The sequence below is a fragment of the Pollachius pollachius genome (assembly GCF_949987615.1).
Source record: "Pollachius pollachius genome assembly, chromosome: 6".
Classification (NCBI taxonomy): domain Eukaryota; kingdom Metazoa; phylum Chordata; class Actinopteri; order Gadiformes; family Gadidae; genus Pollachius; species Pollachius pollachius.
The window spans coordinates 4,521,007-4,538,506 of record NC_136939.1 but is presented as its reverse complement, the minus strand read 5'-3'; the positions used below and the strand labels follow the sequence as shown (position 1 = coordinate 4,538,506).

Sequence of the window (17,500 nt, the reverse complement as noted above, 5' to 3'; positions counted from 1 at the left end):
TGCATGGTGCACAGAGAGAGAGGAGAGAGGAGCAGAGGGGAGAAGAGGGGAGTAAAGAGGAGGAGAGGGGAGCAGAGGGGAGGAGAGGGGAGTAGAGGAGGAGAGGGGAGGAGAGGGGAGTAGAGGGGAGCAGAGGGGAGCAGAGGGGAGAAGAGGGGAGTAGAGGAGGAGAGGGGAGCAGAGGAGGAGAGGGGAGCAGAGGGGAGGAGAGGGGAGCAGAGGAGGAGGAGAGGGGAGTAGAGGAGGAGAGGGGAGTAGAGGAGGAGAGGGGAGCAGAGGAGGAGAGGGGAGTAGAGGAGGAGAGGGGAGGAGAGGGGAGTAGAGGGGAGCAGAGGGGAGAAGAGGGGAGTAGAGGAGGAGAGGGGAGCAGAGGAGGAGAGGGGAGCAGAGGGGAGGAGAGGGGAGCAGAGGAGGAGGAGAGGGGAGTAGAGGAGGAGAGGGGAGTAGAGGAGGAGAGGGGAGCAGAGGAGGAGAGGGGAGCAGAGGGGAGGAGAGGGGAGCAGAGGAGGAGGAGAGGGGAGGAGAGGAGGAGAGGGGAGCAGAGGAGGAGAGGGGAGCAGAGGAGGAGAGGGGAGGAGAGGGGAGCAGAGGGGAGAAGAGGGGAGAAGAGGAGGAGAGGGGAGCAGAGGAGGAGAGAGGAGGAAGAGAGGAAGAGAGAGCAGGAGAGAGGAGAGATGCAACGTTGGTAAAGGTAAGGCTCTACCCAATCAGGGACTCATGCTCCTTTTAACGTAACTACATCCGGTTTGGTCTTTAACAGACGCTTTTATCTGAAGCGTGTGACGCTGAATGCAGATACCTGTCATCGCAGAAGGCCACCGCCCCTTCTGGCCCCCTGCTGATCCCTGCCGCCTGTGTGCTCGGCAGCACCTTCACCACGCATGACTCACGCGAGGGCAGAACCGAATGTCATGTCAACAAATCGTAACGCATTTCCTCAACGCAACGGTTCATCATCAACATGAGTGCTAATGGGCACTTCTGTAATGCATCTATACATATGAAAGAAAACAAAAAAAATGTATGTTTATATATATTCATACAAGCGGTATTTATCTCTGCTTGTTATCTTTTAAACAGGCCTACGTAAGGCTATTCAGGCAGTGGGCTCGTCGCAATAATTATGATTTTGCTTAAAATAGAAAGCATTTATGTTTAATAGACATCCATGAAGCCAGAACATGTGTTTATTTCTAACAACAGCTGTTAAATCACATGGGCGTACACTTCTGCGTCCTGCACATGTGCGGTACGGCCGTCGTAAACGGGACAGAATGTGCGCATGCAAACACTTCTTGCTGTGCAGAACGGATCAGGCAGGAATACGGATCCGACAGGAAGTACAGACCCGATAGCGAGGAGGAGCCAGGGTCAGACATCTTCCTCAAGGATGCAAATAGGCTGCGACATTGGGGATCAAACCTGGAACCGTCGGGCTGGGAGTCAACACCCTCGTGATCGCTTCCAGGCTACCCTGCCTCCTTTAAAAGGGTGATGTTATGCCACCAGGTGTGAGTGTGATTAGCCGTTTGAAATTCTGCCTTTTCCTGAGTTTCAGCGACATTTGAGTGTCCATCTAGATGTATGATGGATAGATAAGTAATGTTTACTACTGTCCACTGGGTAGGCTGATGGTTTGATCCATGCAGCATGCATCTAGGTGGACACACTTGATGTCACTAATACTCAGAGAAAAGGTACATTTTCAAACGGATTGTATAGGCAAATCACACTCACACCCGGTGGCGTAACATCACTCTTTAACATAATGGTCCTGTACTGTCAATGAGTCAAATGTCTGAAAGATCTAGGAAGTGTGCTGGCTACATGGAGAGTTGACTACACGTTGGCACTGTCTGTAACGAGAACACAGTTCTTGGATGTTTGTACTCACGATTCAGACAGAGCACTGCCTAGTCAGTGCCGACAGGGAAATAAATATTGTACATGATTGAAGCAGAACACACACACACACACACACACAAACACACACGCACACTCACAGACACACAAACACACAGACACACACACACACAGACACACGCAAACACACACGCACACACAGACACACAGACACATGCACGCAGACTCAAACAAACCCACACAGACACACACACACACATGCACGTCTTTAGTGAGGAATCACGCAGAGAAAGAGCCAATCACACATCAACGTCTACGCTGTGAGGCGAGGAGAGGAGATGAAGGTTCCGGATAGAGTCGGGGAGAAGCTGGACTAGGAAGAAAAAGGGGTTTGTGGAGCGAGCGGGAGACCGAGAGAGAGAGAGAGAGAGAGAGAGAGAGAGAGAGAGAGAGAGAGAGAGAGAGAGAGAGAGACGGCCGAGCCGGCCGGCCAGCCGGCATTGAAGTTCAAAAAAGCAGAAGTTATTTCAATAAAAGATTAAGTTTTTTATTACCACAGTCCGAAGCTCCAACTCCAATTATCAGCACTGCAGTGCATCACAAAGCTGCCCACACACCAGAGGAGAGAGAGGGGGAGAGGAGAGAGGAGAGGAGAGAGGAGAGAAGGAGGGAAGGGGAGAGGAGAGAAGGAGGGAAGGGGAGAGGAGAGAAGGAGGGAAGGGGAGAGGGGAGAAGGAGAAAGAGGAGTGAAGGGGAGAGGAGTGAAGGGGAAAGGAGTGAAGGAGAGAGGAGGGAAGGGGAAAGGAGTGAAGGAGAGAGGAGGGAAGGGGAGAGGAGTGAAGGAGAGAGGAGTGAAGGGGAAAGGAGAGAAGGAGAGAGGAGGGAAGGAGAGAGGAGGGAAGGAGAGAGGAGTGAAGGAGAGAGGAGAAAAGGGGAAAGGAGTGAAGGAGAGAGGAGGGAAGGAGAGAGGAGTGAAGGAGAGAGGAGAAAAGGGGAGAGGAGGGAAGGGGAGAGGAGTGAAGGAGAGAGGAGAGAGAGAGAGGAAATAGGAGGGAAGGGGAGAGGAGAGGAGTTAAGGGGAGAGGAGTGAAGGAGAGAGAGGAGAGAGAGAGAGAGGATTGAAGGAGAGAGGAGTGAAGGGGAGAGGAGTGAAGGAGAGAGGAGTGAAGGGGAGAGGAGTGAAGGGGAGAGGAGAGGAGTGAAGGAGGGAGGAGTGAAGGAGAGAGGAGTGAAGGGGAAAAGGAGTTAAGGAGAGAGAGAGAAGTGAAGGAGTGAAGGGAAGAGGAGAGAGAAGTGAAGGGGAGAGGAGTGAAGGAGAGAGGAGGAAAGGGGAGAGGAGAGAAGGGGAGGAGTGAAGGAGAGAGGAGAGAAGGAGAGAGGAGTGAAGGAGAGAGGACAGAAGGAGAGTGGAGAGAGGGGGAGAGGAGAGAAGGAGAGAGGAGTGAAGGAGAGAGGAGTGGAGGGGAAAAGGAGTTAAAGAGAGAGAGAGAAGTGAAGGAGTGAAGGGAAGAGGAGAGAGAAGTGTAGGGGAGAGGAGTGAAGGAGAGAGGAGGGAAGGGGAGAGGAGAGAAGGAGAGAGGAGAGAAGGAGAGAGGAGTCAGGATCCGCGATGCAGACGCAGGGAAATAAACAGTTTGGCGTACTTGAGGGAGAGACAGACTTCAAGGAAGGACGATGGTATCTGCTAGGCGGAGACCATACCAGGCCATTCTTCTTAGGTCTGGGTGTGATGTCAACTAACTGATTATAATGATTCTGTTTCGCGCACAGCAGCATGCAGAGGAAATATCTGAAGCACAACACAATCTCCCTTTGCACATCTGGCACAACACCATGAAATGAAAGAACTTCTAAGTAGTCTGATAAATGAGGTACACACAGTATGGATCGGTATTATTATATGGCTGACACGTGGTTTGACCAACATAAAACGTCCCTTTGTGAGTTCTGTTTGCATCACTAACTTTATTTCACACAAGTAGGAAACTGTAACGATATTAATAACGTAACAACCGACAACACAACCATAAGTAGCATGAAAAGACAGATGGCAGGAATGGAAAAGTGTGTCCCAGTATACCGGGAGCACTTCAAACAGAGAGAGAGAGGTAGAGCGACTGCAGGTGTGTGTGTGTGTGTGTGTGTGCGTGTGTGTGTGTGTGTGTGTGGTGACCTCTCTCTCGCTCTTTGATTCTGGCCATGGTGAATTCCTTTACCCTTTGAAGTGCAGTTTGCTCCTCTTATGGATCAGGACCATGCAGGAGGGAAAGCCTTCCTGGAGCAAATGGGGCAACTTCACACACACACACGCGCACGCACACACACACACACACACACACAAACACACACGCACACACGCCCGCACACACACACGCAGACTTAGGCTTTATAAAGACATTTGACCTGCTGTACCATTTGTTTTGTGGTTTACTTATTGTCTTACGCTGACAATGAAAAAGGGAAGTTGGATTTAGTTGAGTTCATTTTATTTAATTTGTTCGCTGACTTCCCTGCCAAATATGTCATTCAGTTATTTTCAGATGCAACGAAATTAAGACATTTACCGCACTATTAAGACAGTCCCACACTAAACGGTAGGCTACTTCTGTTGATCAAAGAGGCCGTAGGCGTTTCATCGAAATAATGTTTTCCCTCAATCTGTCACTCTGAATGTAGAAGCTCCGCCTCCACGCTTTTACCCGCGGCTCTCTACCTGCAGCCAGGATGTCGGGTATGGACTTCCTGCTGGGGAACCGCAGCGAGACAGCACTCATCCCCGCGGCCGGCCTCAACGGGACGTTCCCCCGCGTCTCCTACCCCACCGGCGCTTCCGCGGCCGCGGCATCAGCGGCAGAGGCGGCAGCTGCCGCGGCAGACTTGCCGAGGCGCCCCGCGGGCAGCGACGTCTACGTGTACGTGTGGATCTTCCTCAGCCTGCTGGCGTTCCTGCTCACCCTGCTCGTTATCTCCCTCCACCGGCTGAAAAACATCATCACGTCCTCGTCTTCCCTGCCCGACTGCAGCAGCGCCGGGGGCGGTAGCAGCGGCAGCGACCGGACGAGCTCCTTCACCAACATGGAGATCTGCAGCATCTCGTCCCAGAAGTCCACCGTCTCCACCCTGTCTAACTGACGGGTGTGGTGGAGGCGGGACGAACGAGCGGGACACGTGTACAGTGGCGCGCGGTCATGTGTGGAAACAAGCAGAAAGACGATAGGCCTCATTGAAGACTGAGAAAAGTTGAGGCTCATGTTATAGGTAGCCTATATGCTCTAGGCCTATGAACACACACACGCACGCAGGCAAACACACACACACACACACACACACACACACACACACACACACACACACACACACACACCTTCCAAACTCTTTGTGTCATTCGCGTGTGTCACGCCCCTAGGGCCTGAGAACTCACACCTACTTTTCTGAATCAAACCATTTTGTTCAGATTTCTGTTTTAGTGCATGATATTCTGATCCCAATTAGATCTTATTTGAGGCGTGGCCATGCAATCTGAAGTGTTATTATTTAATGATTTATCTTTATATACTTGGTCCAGGCTCATTGGGATAGTGACGGTTGATAATATATAACATGGATAAGTTTCTTTCTATTTCAAAACCATCACTTGTATACCTGTATTGTGTCCCAACTCAACGCAGATCCATGTTGCTTTCCCATGTGCAATTTGTTAGGCCTAGTAGTTGTAAATAAAAATATATAATTCCAAAACGTAACGAGACACATTGGTTTCAGAAGATTCAATAAGAATTCACACACACACAGCCTGCCGTTTCAACAAATGCTTATCCCACTCATATCAAAGATGGTGTTTTGTGTTTCGTGATGACACTGTCATGTATCCCATTGGGACTACTGTTGTTAACACATTGTGCCAAGCTGTAGCTGTTATCTTACTAAAAACCAGAGCAGGGAGTCATGATGTAAGCAGGAGACATGAGTGATGTGTCCTCGGCTCACACTAGTGTCTGACAGGCTGTCTGCGTCTCCTGATAGAAGCTCTGAGGTTCGGATCAGATGTTGAGTGACAGGCCGGACTGCGGAACAGATTACACTCCCCTGCCTGTCATCTCACCAGCAAATCCAGCCCCAATCTCTGGGAAACAGCATGAAGGAGAAGCAGGGAGTCATGAAGGTCAACTCGAACTGATGGCTACTCAAGAAAGAGGCAGCATCTCCGAGGAGAAAGCCAAGGGGGATTGAATCATTTAAAACAAGAAACAGAACCTTGTTAACAGTCTTTTCGCCTTCAAATGGCATGAAATGAGGTTGGACGAGTAAACCATGTGAAGAACACCAGAGTGATACAAACAGCAGGCAGACAGAACCTGGTGACAGGAAATTGGACACAGACACAGGAAGTGAAACCATCATTTCCTTATTGCAGCTTTCAGCTTTCCAGTATCAATTGATTGTGGAAGGAAGGGATGGAACCAAATGATAATGAAGACGTACTCTCTCCTACCTGCTGAGGTGGTTCTACAGCCACAGTCAAGACCTTCAATGTATTTTTTGAACATGCCGACGCAAGTAACTACGTTCATATGCGCACACTGGAGCACATGTTTGAGTTTGCTGTCCCCTACAGGTGAACACAGTCCATCACCCATTGTACAAGTGGTTATGTACCGGTTAACAATAGTCCACACAACTCAGTGGCTTATTTTAAATCAATGTATATACTGTGCGACCAGTGAATAAATGCGTTAAAGGAGAAGATTGATCTGCTCTACATCAGGCGGGAATGTTGAAGCTTTTGAATTAAGGTTGAATTATTACCAGTAGCCCAGTGTATATAGTATAGAGATATTGGTTTGTGTGTTTTGGGATGAGCATAATTAAAAAATGAAATAAAATACGTTACTATTATGTATCTACATATTTATGAATACAACCCAAGTCTTATAAAAATGGTGATTAATCTCCACTGCCTTGCAAACAACATTAAATCTGATGAGACGATTGATAAACCCTTAATGATCAAAAAGTCAAGTCATGGAATTGTTTTGCATATTTTATTTTTCTTATCATGATTTTTTTTCAACTCACACATGTCATATTTTACATCTTTGCAATAAAACATGAATACAATAGTTTTTTTAAGGGTTTCATAGATCCAAAAATATGTAAGGTTTTTTTTTGGATACGTAAATTGAACCTGTGGATAGAGTACGTGTGTATTTGATCAAGATGGCTTCCACACATACAGTACATCGTCGGACACGTCGTCAACGCCTCCCCCCCTCCCACCAATCAGCTACAAGAATCATGATATTGCTTACAACGGTGAGGTTGTACAACTTAATTAATCACACATGAGATCGACGGTTTTTTAAATACAAACATCAATGCACAGATAATCCCGCGAGGGGAGAAAGAATGGACCCTAAACGAGATGCCAGCCAACCGTAAAGAACGAAGCGAATAAATAAATGGTAGGTGAGTGGTGCAAAGTGCAAATACAAAACAAACCTTTTTAAACATTGATTTTTCGATTCTCTTTTTTCTTTTTCTCGTTTTTAAATAATCAACAGATGTGGGCGAACGTGAAGGTGTTCTCTGCGTCTCCAGTCTAATTCAAGCACCCCCTCCCTGCCCGTACGCGCGCGCACCGCCCAGTCTGAATGTAGACTTTCTGTACATATTTGACAAAACAATCACCAAATATACAAAGAAAAAAAAAAAACCTATGGTTCTCCTCTGGGATGGCACTGGCAAACATCGTTTCCATGGTCACCGCCGGAAACAATCGCGGCCCTGTCTCAGACCCATTGACCATCAACCTCGTCGACGTTATTATAATTATTACACAATAATTTACATACAGCAAGTCATTAATAAATTAAAGGTGTAAGCGCAAGTCTGTGCAGTGAAAAGAAGTGTGACTCAAAAGGAAACCTTTATTTACACTAAAATCCTATTCACCCTCTCAGGAGTAAAAAGAAGAAACGTAGAATTTTAAAATAAAAATAAAAACAAAATCAAAGTCTCGGGGGAAGGTTCTGATTGGACGGATTCCTCGTTCAGCCAATAGCACCTGTTTTGATCTGTGGGTGTGGTTAGCGTCGTTGAAACATTCTCAAACCCACTCCGATACCATTACTCCAAATCCGTGCCCGCCCAAGCACTCCCTAACCCCTTCTTCAAAATAACCTTGGAGAAAACAAAACCAAACAAACTAAATCAAATGATACAAAACATAACTTGTTGGTTTGTCTGTGAAGCAGTTAGAATACCGGCTACAGCAAATGGACCAGTCCGTGGTATGTTCTGGAAGCCCAGACAGGTTCTACTGGACTAGTTCCGCTCTCCGTCGCTAGACCCTTTTCATTAGCAAGTTTCGGAGTGTACCTTAACAAGATATCATGTGTGTGTGGTTTGCACGCGCATGTGTCTGTGTGTGTGTGTCTGTGTCTGCGTGTGTGCGTGTGTGTGGTACTCAGACGCGCGCGCGCGGGAGAAAGCAATCTCTGCCGCTTTGCAAAGCCGCTTCCTCTAATGATCGTGAACCTTACAAGGGAACAAGAGTCCAAGGTCTTCTTCTCTCCCCTTTGTCTGCTCCTCCTCTTCCTCCTCTGAGTTTCCACAGTTTTTACCCCATCGCCCAAATACACAGCAAAACCAAACCTCTTTCTCTTCGTGGTCTTGCTTGTGTTCTCTCTCCCTCTATCTCCTTCCTCCTCCTCCTCTTCCTCCTCCTCTCTCTATCCATGTCAGTACCTGTTCTGGTGCTCATAGTGCCAGCGGTTGAAGTCGATGTTGAACGCCACGATGCTACCGGATGCCATGCCCGTAATCAGAGTCCTGCGGGGAAACAGCGTGACAATCACAGTCAGAACACAGCTATCAAACTCAGAACACACCAATCAAACTCGGAACACACCAATCAAACTCAGAATACACCAAATGATCTCAGAACACACCAATCCAACTCAGAACACACCAATCCAACTCAGAACACACCAATCAAACTCAGAACACACCAATCAAACTCAGAACACACCAATCAAACTCAGAATACACCAATCAAACTCAGAATACACCAAATGATCTCAGAACACACCAATCAAACACAGAACACACAAACTAACTCAAACACCTATCAAACTCAGAACACACCAATCAAACTCAGAAGCCACCAATCAAACTCAGAAGACATCAATCAAACTCAGAAGATACCAAACAAACTCATAACACGCCAAATGATCTCAGAACACACCAATCAAACTCAGTGCACACCATATGACCTCAGAACACACCAAATGATCTCAGAACACATCAAACACAAAGTTTTCCAACGTTTGCAACAGTATTAGCTATTTTTCTTCCACACATTAAACGCATTTACAGAAATGTAACTTCATTGGAGTTGATTTAAAAACTTAAGCCATTGAAGATAACAAGGCGACATGATGGAGCCTGGAGGCAGATCTGTCGGTGCTATTAATATCGGAACATAACTTCACAGTCCCCACACGTAACGTTTTCACACACAGCCCTGCAGTATGTCGACATCCTTGTCACACGCCCGCTGCCGCCGGAGGGGGTGTTCATTTGCAGTTTACAGTCGCAAACTTTCCCTTGCGGTCAAAGAACCTCTGGAGGACGCTGCTAACTGATAGCTGTGCTACAAGGTTTTAGTGCTTAAAACCCCATCCAAAAGCATATTAAAATATACAACATACTCAATGCATAATGCCTTCAGTGATTCGGCTCCCTTATAAAGATAAAGAAATAATATAGAGAGAATAAAAATAACGATTTCTACCCATAGGGGATCTTTTAGTCTTTATTTCCGTTCGCTCAACCCTAGACGATAACGGACACAGAGGTAAGGGTGACTGCGGTCTTGAGCGCACTTATGTTCCAGTAATGGCACTTCAATACCAGCAGTTCTAAAAAGATATAACTATACTACTACTGAACCAGTTTTCCTTTGGCTTGTGAAGCACAGTTGTAGTTCCCTCAACTCTGAGCCTCACTAAACTCCTCCAGGTAGGGGTTAAGGTCCTGCGCCTCACTAAACTCCTCCAGGTAGGGGTTAAGGTCCTGCGCCTCACTAAAAACCTCCAGGTAGGGGTTAAGGTCCTGCGCCTCACTAAACTCCTCCAGGTAGGGGTTAAGGTCCTGCGCCTCACTAAACACCTCCAGGTAGGGGTTAAGGTCCTGCGCCTCACTAAACACCTCCAGGTAGGGGTTAAGGTCCTGCGCCTCACTAAACACCTCCAGGTAGGGGTTAAGGTCCTGCGCCTCACTAAACTCCTCCAGGTAGAGGCTGGTGTCCGGGTCTCACCGCTGGTCGTGAGAGAGGTCCATGGCCCTGATCCCAGCGTCGCAGCCCGGGTAGATATAGAGCTGCTTGAAGTCACACGCCTGCCACACCTGGACCACCCCGTTATCACCCCCGGTTACCAGGTTCTGACCATCGCTGCTCAGCAGGATGGCCTGGGGGGGGGGGGGGGGAAGAGAGAGAGAGAGAGAGAGAGAGAGAGAGAGAGAGAGAGAGAGAGAGAGAGAGAGAGAGAGAGAGAGAGAAAGGGAGAGAGAGGCAGCAAGACAAGAGGAAAACAAAGATACAGGGGAATTACGAGACCGATAAAACTGCAGGGGAGAATACATATAAATAACACAGGGAAAACTAAGACTTTTTGTTTGGGAATATACGGTTACGTATAATGCACGTGTATATGTATCCACGTTCATGAACACATTTTTCGGTGTACGTTTCGGCCATCTACATCCAAAACGTCGGCTCTGCTGGCCATCATGCACCCCTGCAGAGCCTCACACTATAGCGTCCCATCCCTGTAGCATGCTAGCATCATAGCATCAGATAGCCTAAGAGCTAAGGGCTAACGCTAGCCGCGGCGCGCGGGCCTACCCTGGAGGAGTCGTTGACCTCCATCTGGGCCAGCAGCTTGCCGTTGATGCTGAAGTTGCAGAAGCGGCCCCTCTCGTAGCAGATGATGCAGTGGCCCTCGCTGGACACCGAGATGAGCCGGGGCCGCTGGCACAGGTCGGGCCCCTCCAGGGCCCTCAGCAGGTCCCCTGTGATGGTGTGGACCAGGCAGGGGCCCTCTGAGAGAGCAGGGAGAGAGTCGAGCGCCGTTAGCAATAGCGTAGCGTCTTAACGGAGCCGTGCTACAAATCAAAACGACGCGCTCTCGATGCCGTCGGCAGGACTTGATCTGAACATGCTAACGTTGGTTAGCATCAACGCTGTTGGCACGGGTGGATCAACACCAGCTCAAAACTACAGCGGTGCAGCCAAGGATCTGTCCCACTGTGAACTCCGAAACACAAAATACACTAAAGGGGATTTATGTGTTGTGCCATTATCAGGAGTTTTACTCAAGTTAAAATATTTAGTACAGTATACTATGATGGATATAGTACCGTTTTATTGTCTGCCTCCAAAAGCAGCCATTTTAAAAGGGGAGTCTCTCTCTCTCCTGTACAAACAGCAGTCTCTCACCCTTGGCTCCGCTGATGACCAGGCCCAGCTCTGCGCAGACCGACACACAGACCACCTCGTGGTCGTGACCCGTCAACACCGCTCGGGGAGCAGGGTAGTCGCCTAGGGAACAGAACGCGGTTACATACATCATCATCACCATCACCATCATCATCATCATCATCAATATCCTCAGCACCATCACCATGGTTACACAGGCAGGCGTGGACACATGTTCAACCTTACTGTACGTTCACACCAAAAGCTGTAAAGCGTTTCGAGCGATAAACGCCCTTTCACTATCTATTAGACGTGCGCGGTAAAGCGATAGGAGCGATAAAAACGCTTGAGCGATAGCTTTAAAGCTGTAAAGCTGGAAATGAGAGTTGAAAACAGCTCAAATTTTTGCAAATAGCTATCAGCGATTTAGCTGTAAATGACCTGACAAACAATCGGAATGTTTTGAGGGGCAAGATAGAACGTTCAAACGGTTCACGGGATGAGCGATAAGAGCGATTTTAAATATTTTGGACGGCGTTGCGTTCTGGGCTATTCTGCGATTTTGCATCTTTTACAGCATTTGGGGTGAACGTACAGTTAAACAGTAAAACTTTGTGAGGAACCGCAACCCCTCCAGATACACTGTCTCCATAAGAACTCAAATCTTGACCTACTTTATTTTAGTTTAGTTCATTTGTTTGTTTACCAGGCACTGTGCACAACCCAGGAGTTGGTGCGTAGTCAGATAGACTGCTCCTCTTTATTTGTGCTCCTAAGTCTGACCCAAGGGCTGGATAAGCATGATTATCGTAGCCCCCCCCTCTCTCTGTGTTTCTCCTCTCTCTCCCCCCTCTCTGTGTTTCTCCTCTCTCTCCCCCCTCTCTCTGTGTTTCTCCTCTCTCTCCCCCTCTCTCTCCCCCCTCTGTGTTTCTCCTCTCTCTCCCCCTCTCTCTCCCCCCTCTCTCTCCCCCTCTCTCTCCCCCCTCTCTGTGTTTCTCTTCTCTCCCCCCTCTCTCTGTGTTTTTCCCCCTCTCACTCTCTTCTTCTGCTGCTTGTAGAGGTCTCTCTCCCCTCTCTCCCCCTTCTCTCTCTCTCTCCATCTGCTGTTTGCTGTGGTTTCTCTCCCCCCTTTCTCTCTCTCTCCTTCTAGCTTCTTGCTGAGGTCTCTCTCCCCTCCCTCCCTCCCTCCCTCCTCCCTCTCTGTCTCACTCCTTCTGCTGCGTAGGTCTCTCTCCCCTCTCTCTCTCTGTTTCTCTCTCTCTATCTGCTGCTTGCGGAGGTCTCTCTCTCCCCTCTCTCCCTCTCTCTTCATCCGCGCCTTGTGTCGGTCTTTCTCCCCCCTCTCTCTCTCCATCTGCTGCTTGCGGAGGTCTCTCTCCCCCTCTCTCTGTGTTTCTCCCCCTCTATCTCCCCCCTCTCTCTCCATCTGCAGCTTGCGGAGGTCTCTCTCCCCCTCTCTCTGTGTTTCTCCCCCTCTATCTCCCCCCTCTTTCTCCATCTGCAGCTTGCGGAGGTCTCTGCCCCCTCTCTCTGTGTTTCTCCCCCTCTATCTCCCCCTCACTCTCTCCACCTGCAGCATGGAGGTCTCTCTCCCTTCGAAGGACCTACTGTTGTTTGGGTTGTCTCTCTCCCCTCTCTCTCTCTCTATCCCCGTTGGACCTACTGTTGTTGGGGTTGTCTCTCTCCCTCTCCCCCCCAGGGGACTCACTGTTGTTGGGGTTGTCTCTCTCCCTCGCCCCCCCAGGGGACTCACTGTTGTTGGGGTTGTCTCTCTCCCTCGCCCCCCCAGGGGACTCACTGTTGTTGGGGTTGTCTCTCTCCCTCGCCCCCCCAGGGGACTCACTGTTGTTGGGGTTGTCTCTCTCCCTCGCCCCCCCAGGGGACTCACTGTTGTTGGGGTTGTCTCTCTCCCTCGCCCCCCCAGGGGACTCACTGTTGTTGGGGTTGTCTCTCTCCCTCGCCCCCCCAGGGGACTCACTGTTGTTGGGGTTGTCTCTCTCCCTCGCCCCCCCAGGGGACTCACTGTTGTTGGGGTTGTCTCTCTCCCTCGCCCCCCCAGGGGACTCACTGTTGTTGGGGTTGTCTCTCTCCCTCGCCCCCCCAGGGGACTCACTGTTGTTGGGGTTGTCTCTCTCCCTCGCCCCCCCAGGGGACTCACTGTTGTTGGGGTTGTCTCTCTCCCTCTCCCCCCAGGGGACTCACTGTTGTTGGGGTTGTCTCTCTCCCTCGCCCCCCCAGGGGACTCACTGTTGTTGGGGTTGTCTCTCTCCCTCTCCCCCCAGGGGACTCACTGTTGTTGGGGTTGTCTCCGATGATGTGGTGGCGTCCGCTCCAGTACCACAGCAGCAGAGTGGCATCCCGGGAGCCCGACACGATGTAGCAGTCGCCCCCGATGTACGACTCGGACCGGGCCAGGCACGTCACCACGTCCCAGTGGCCGAACACGATCTGGGTCAGCTTGCCTGCACACGCACACACAAGACAAGCACACACACACACACACACGCATCCAGGCACACACACACACATGCACAGAAACACGCACAAGCACACACACACACACACACACACCTGGTTATGCGAAATGTCACAAACAACTCGGCTCTCTAAGATGTTTATTCAGCGACTTACATTGAGTACATTTGTCTGAAGAAAGAGAAACAACAATTTATCGCTGTCGGTAAAGTAAGGATGTTCATAGAACCAAGTGCCAAGCGCTAACAATCGCTAGGCTAACCCATTCCCTGTAACAAAGATAGCTAGGATAAGATGCTACATGATGCCAAGTATAAGTATTTTAAGTGCAAGGACGTGTGAACATAAAAATAAGTGCGCCAGAGGGATGTTTATAGGACACACACACACACACACACACACACACACACACACACAGACACACACACACAGACACACAGACACACACACACACACACACACACACACACACAAGCAAGCACCAACCTAGCCTACCTGGGAATATCGGTGCAGTATAGCAAGATAGAAGCTATAAAGCTATAGGGAATATTGAATATAATATATATAAGGAAAATGGAGATATGACGCTATAATAATTAAAAGGAAAAGAAAGTAACAAGGGCTTGATAATGTGTGATCATTTAATAACAGTAATCCTGCTCGTTGTCTGAGCTGCCTCCCGTACAGAAACCTCCGGTGTTGAGGGTCCCCTCGTGTCTGATCTCGACCGACCCTAAATCATGACGGGCTCCTCTGAGCGGGCTGGAGGTATAAAGCCATTGCACGCCAACAGCTCCTCTCACCCCGCCCTTTGTCCCGCTCAGACCTCACCCAGAGGTGGGTATAAATAGGCAGTCAGAGCACCCGTGGGTGGCAGACGATGAGTCAGGGCTCTACGCTTCACGCTTGGCGTGACTAATCCCTCCCGACGCCCAGAGGAAGACGGGGAGAAGACCTTGCGACGCCCTTCCACCGCTGTGTTTACATCCGGTCTGCAATTTCCCTGGACTTCGCTTGCTAGATTTAATGTAGATGTGGTTTCTCATTTTCTGTGTATTCGCATTAGGGCTGTACGAAATATATCGTTTTTCGCATCGAAATCGCGATACGCATCGTATCGCTATACTTGCGATATATAATATCAAAAATAACGTTTTATTTTTATTTTATATCAATGACGAATCTTCAAGAGGAATCTGTCTGATTCATTTGCATAATTTACTCAGATGTAATGGTTCTTGGATACACAGAGTTTGTTGCTAGGTAGTGCCAGGCAGGCTCCGCGTGCACAGCGAACCACAAATCCCTGATCATGTTGATCAGACCACCAAAGCAGTCGTCCTCAGCCCCCACTGGGCGAAAGATCTCAAAGCTTTTGAGGTTTAGAACAGAACCTCAAAATGAGCCAGCAAAAAGAAGACTTAATTCCGAAAAGAACAACAACGTCAGTTGTATGGAATTACTTTGGTAACGGAAAAGACGTTGACCCAAAACAGGTACTTTGTCGAGAGTGCCACATCGCAACATGTATCGCAAAAAACAAAATAGGACAAAATATTGCAATATGATAAAAAAAGAAATCTTGCATCTTTGACCCCTTAATTGGATCAGGTCTCTCCTGTTTAAACAAGGCGCAAACACAGGCTTGTTTTTTCCGTTGAGTTTGGCGCCCCCTACCTGTTTCCGTGGAGTACACGCGGAAGCTCTTGTCCCAGAAGCCACACACCAGGATGTAGCGGTTGTCGGCGGTGACCACGAAGCAGTGGGTGTTGATCTGGATGCTCTGGTCCACCAGGTCCGTGATCTGGCGCTTGTTCACCCCAGAGTTGTTGGCTAGGGTGGAAACAGAGAGAGAAAGAGACATAGAGAGGGAGAGAGAGCGAGAGAGAGAGAGAGAGAGAGAGAGAGAGACAGAGAAAGGGAGGGGGAGAGACAGAAAGACAGAGAGAGAGAGACATAAAGACAGAGAGAGAGAAAGGGAGATGGAGAGAGAGAGAGAGACATTGAGAGAGACGGAGAGAGAGACAGAAAGACAGAGAGAGATGGAGAGAGACAGAAAGACACAGAAAGACGGAGAGAGAGACAGAAAGACATTGAAAGGCAGAGACAGAGAGTGGGAGGGGTTAGCTCAGCAGGCTCGTAAAGCACAGCGAGTCACACGGTGTGAAACGATCACCCGGGCTAATACCCGCTAATGATACACCTCATCGCCCATGACCCCGCTCCGCGTGTGAGGTCCCAGGTCCCAACGCGTCTTTCCCTTCCACCCCCGGTCCTCTGGATGGGTTCTTAATGTACGAACAACCCCAGTGCCGCCATCGGCTGGTCCCCTTCAACGCCGACAGAGGAACACTGTCCTCGGCCAGCGATGAAGACGAGCGGGTCATCGAAAGGTTGAAACGCAAACCATCCACCCCCAGATCTGCCTACAGATCCAAAACGACTTTATAATGTTCAACAGACACTAAGACATCAGGGGTGTTCGGTTCAGCCCTGTGATAATATCTAGTCTCGAGGGCTCCATCCCTGCGGCTGACCCGATTGGTCCGTTCTGGGCGAGTACTGACCTATGAGAGGGTCCATCTCGATGGGCAGGTGGTGGGCCTGCTCTAGGGAGTAGCCCGGAGCTCCACGCAGACCTGCCGTCACACACACACACACACACACACACACACACACACACACACACACACACACACCGGGAGGCGTTAGACATACAGGCAGCTAGACTTACATACTAGGCCATGAGATGACACAAGCACACACACTTTCTCTCGCTCTCACACACGCACACACAACACGCTAATGCGCGCACAAAGACCCTTTCTCTCTCACACGCTATTTTCTCTCACACACACAAACAGACAGACACGCATACACACCTTCTCTCTCACAGAAAGACACACACCATTTGTTGCACATCGCACACTACCTTTCTCTCTCTCTCTTTCACTCACACACAACACACACCACACACATTCTCTCACGCAAACACACACACACATGCGCACACACACAAACACACAAATTCTGTTTCTTCATATCTCTCTCCGACACACACACACACACTACCACACACACACACAAACAAAACCCAGTTTCCTCACGGCGACACACACACATACACATACATGAACAGTTTATTTCTCTCTCACCCCCCCCCCCCCCCCCCCCACTCTCCCGCGCGCCCTCACCGACGGTGTTGTGCCAGCGGTTGACGGCGAAGAGCCGGCTGCAGGTGACGGTGACGGCGGCGGGGATGCTGAGGTGGGGCAGCGTGTTGGCCGCAACGTGCGTGACCGGGGAGTTGGACGGGAACTTCAGCACCATGATCACGTCCTGCTGCATCTGGTCCTTAAACATCAACGGGCTCTGGGGAAGGAAACACTGGTGAGAGAGAGGGGGAGGGACGCAGAGAGAGAGGGGGAGGGGGGGGAGGAGGAGAGGGAGGGGGAGAGACGCAGAGAGAGAGGGAGAGAGGGGGAGAGAGAGAGAGGAGAGGGAGGGGGGAGAGGGAGGGGGAGAGACGCAGAGAGAGAGGGAGAGGGGGGGGAGGAGAGGGAGGGGGGAGAGGGAGGGGGAGAGACGCAGAGAGAGAGGGAGAGAGGGGGAGAGGGGGGGAGGAGAGGGAGGGGGGAGAGATGCAGAGAGAGAGAGAGGGGAGAGAGAGAGAGGAGAGGG

General features: G+C 49.8%; 2 protein-coding genes across 2 annotated transcripts in view; one reads left to right on the top strand and one right to left on the bottom strand.

Annotated features, from left to right (window-relative positions):
• Window positions 1-4,587: 4,587 nt before the first annotated feature.
• Window positions 4,588-4,995, top strand: sertm1 (serine rich and transmembrane domain containing 1; the record flags this gene model as incomplete). Its single annotated transcript, XM_079738995.1, has 1 exon — window positions 4,588-4,995. One exon carries the CDS (start codon window positions 4,588-4,590, stop codon window positions 4,993-4,995), a length of 408 nt encoding a protein of 135 aa, XP_079595121.1.
• Window positions 4,996-8,603: 3,608 nt separating this feature from the next.
• nbeaa (neurobeachin a) overlaps window positions 8,604-17,500 on the bottom strand; it is a gene marked incomplete at both ends in the record, with an annotated part of 120,807 nt that continues 111,910 nt past the window's right edge. Inside the window, 8 exon segments of the mRNA XM_079737547.1 lie at window positions 8,604-8,694; window positions 10,184-10,335; window positions 10,772-10,968; window positions 11,366-11,467; window positions 13,636-13,806; window positions 15,497-15,652; window positions 16,387-16,458; window positions 17,014-17,206. Coding sequence (XP_079593673.1) covers window positions 8,604-8,694; window positions 10,184-10,335; window positions 10,772-10,968; window positions 11,366-11,467; window positions 13,636-13,806; window positions 15,497-15,652; window positions 16,387-16,458; window positions 17,014-17,206 — 1,134 coding nt within the window.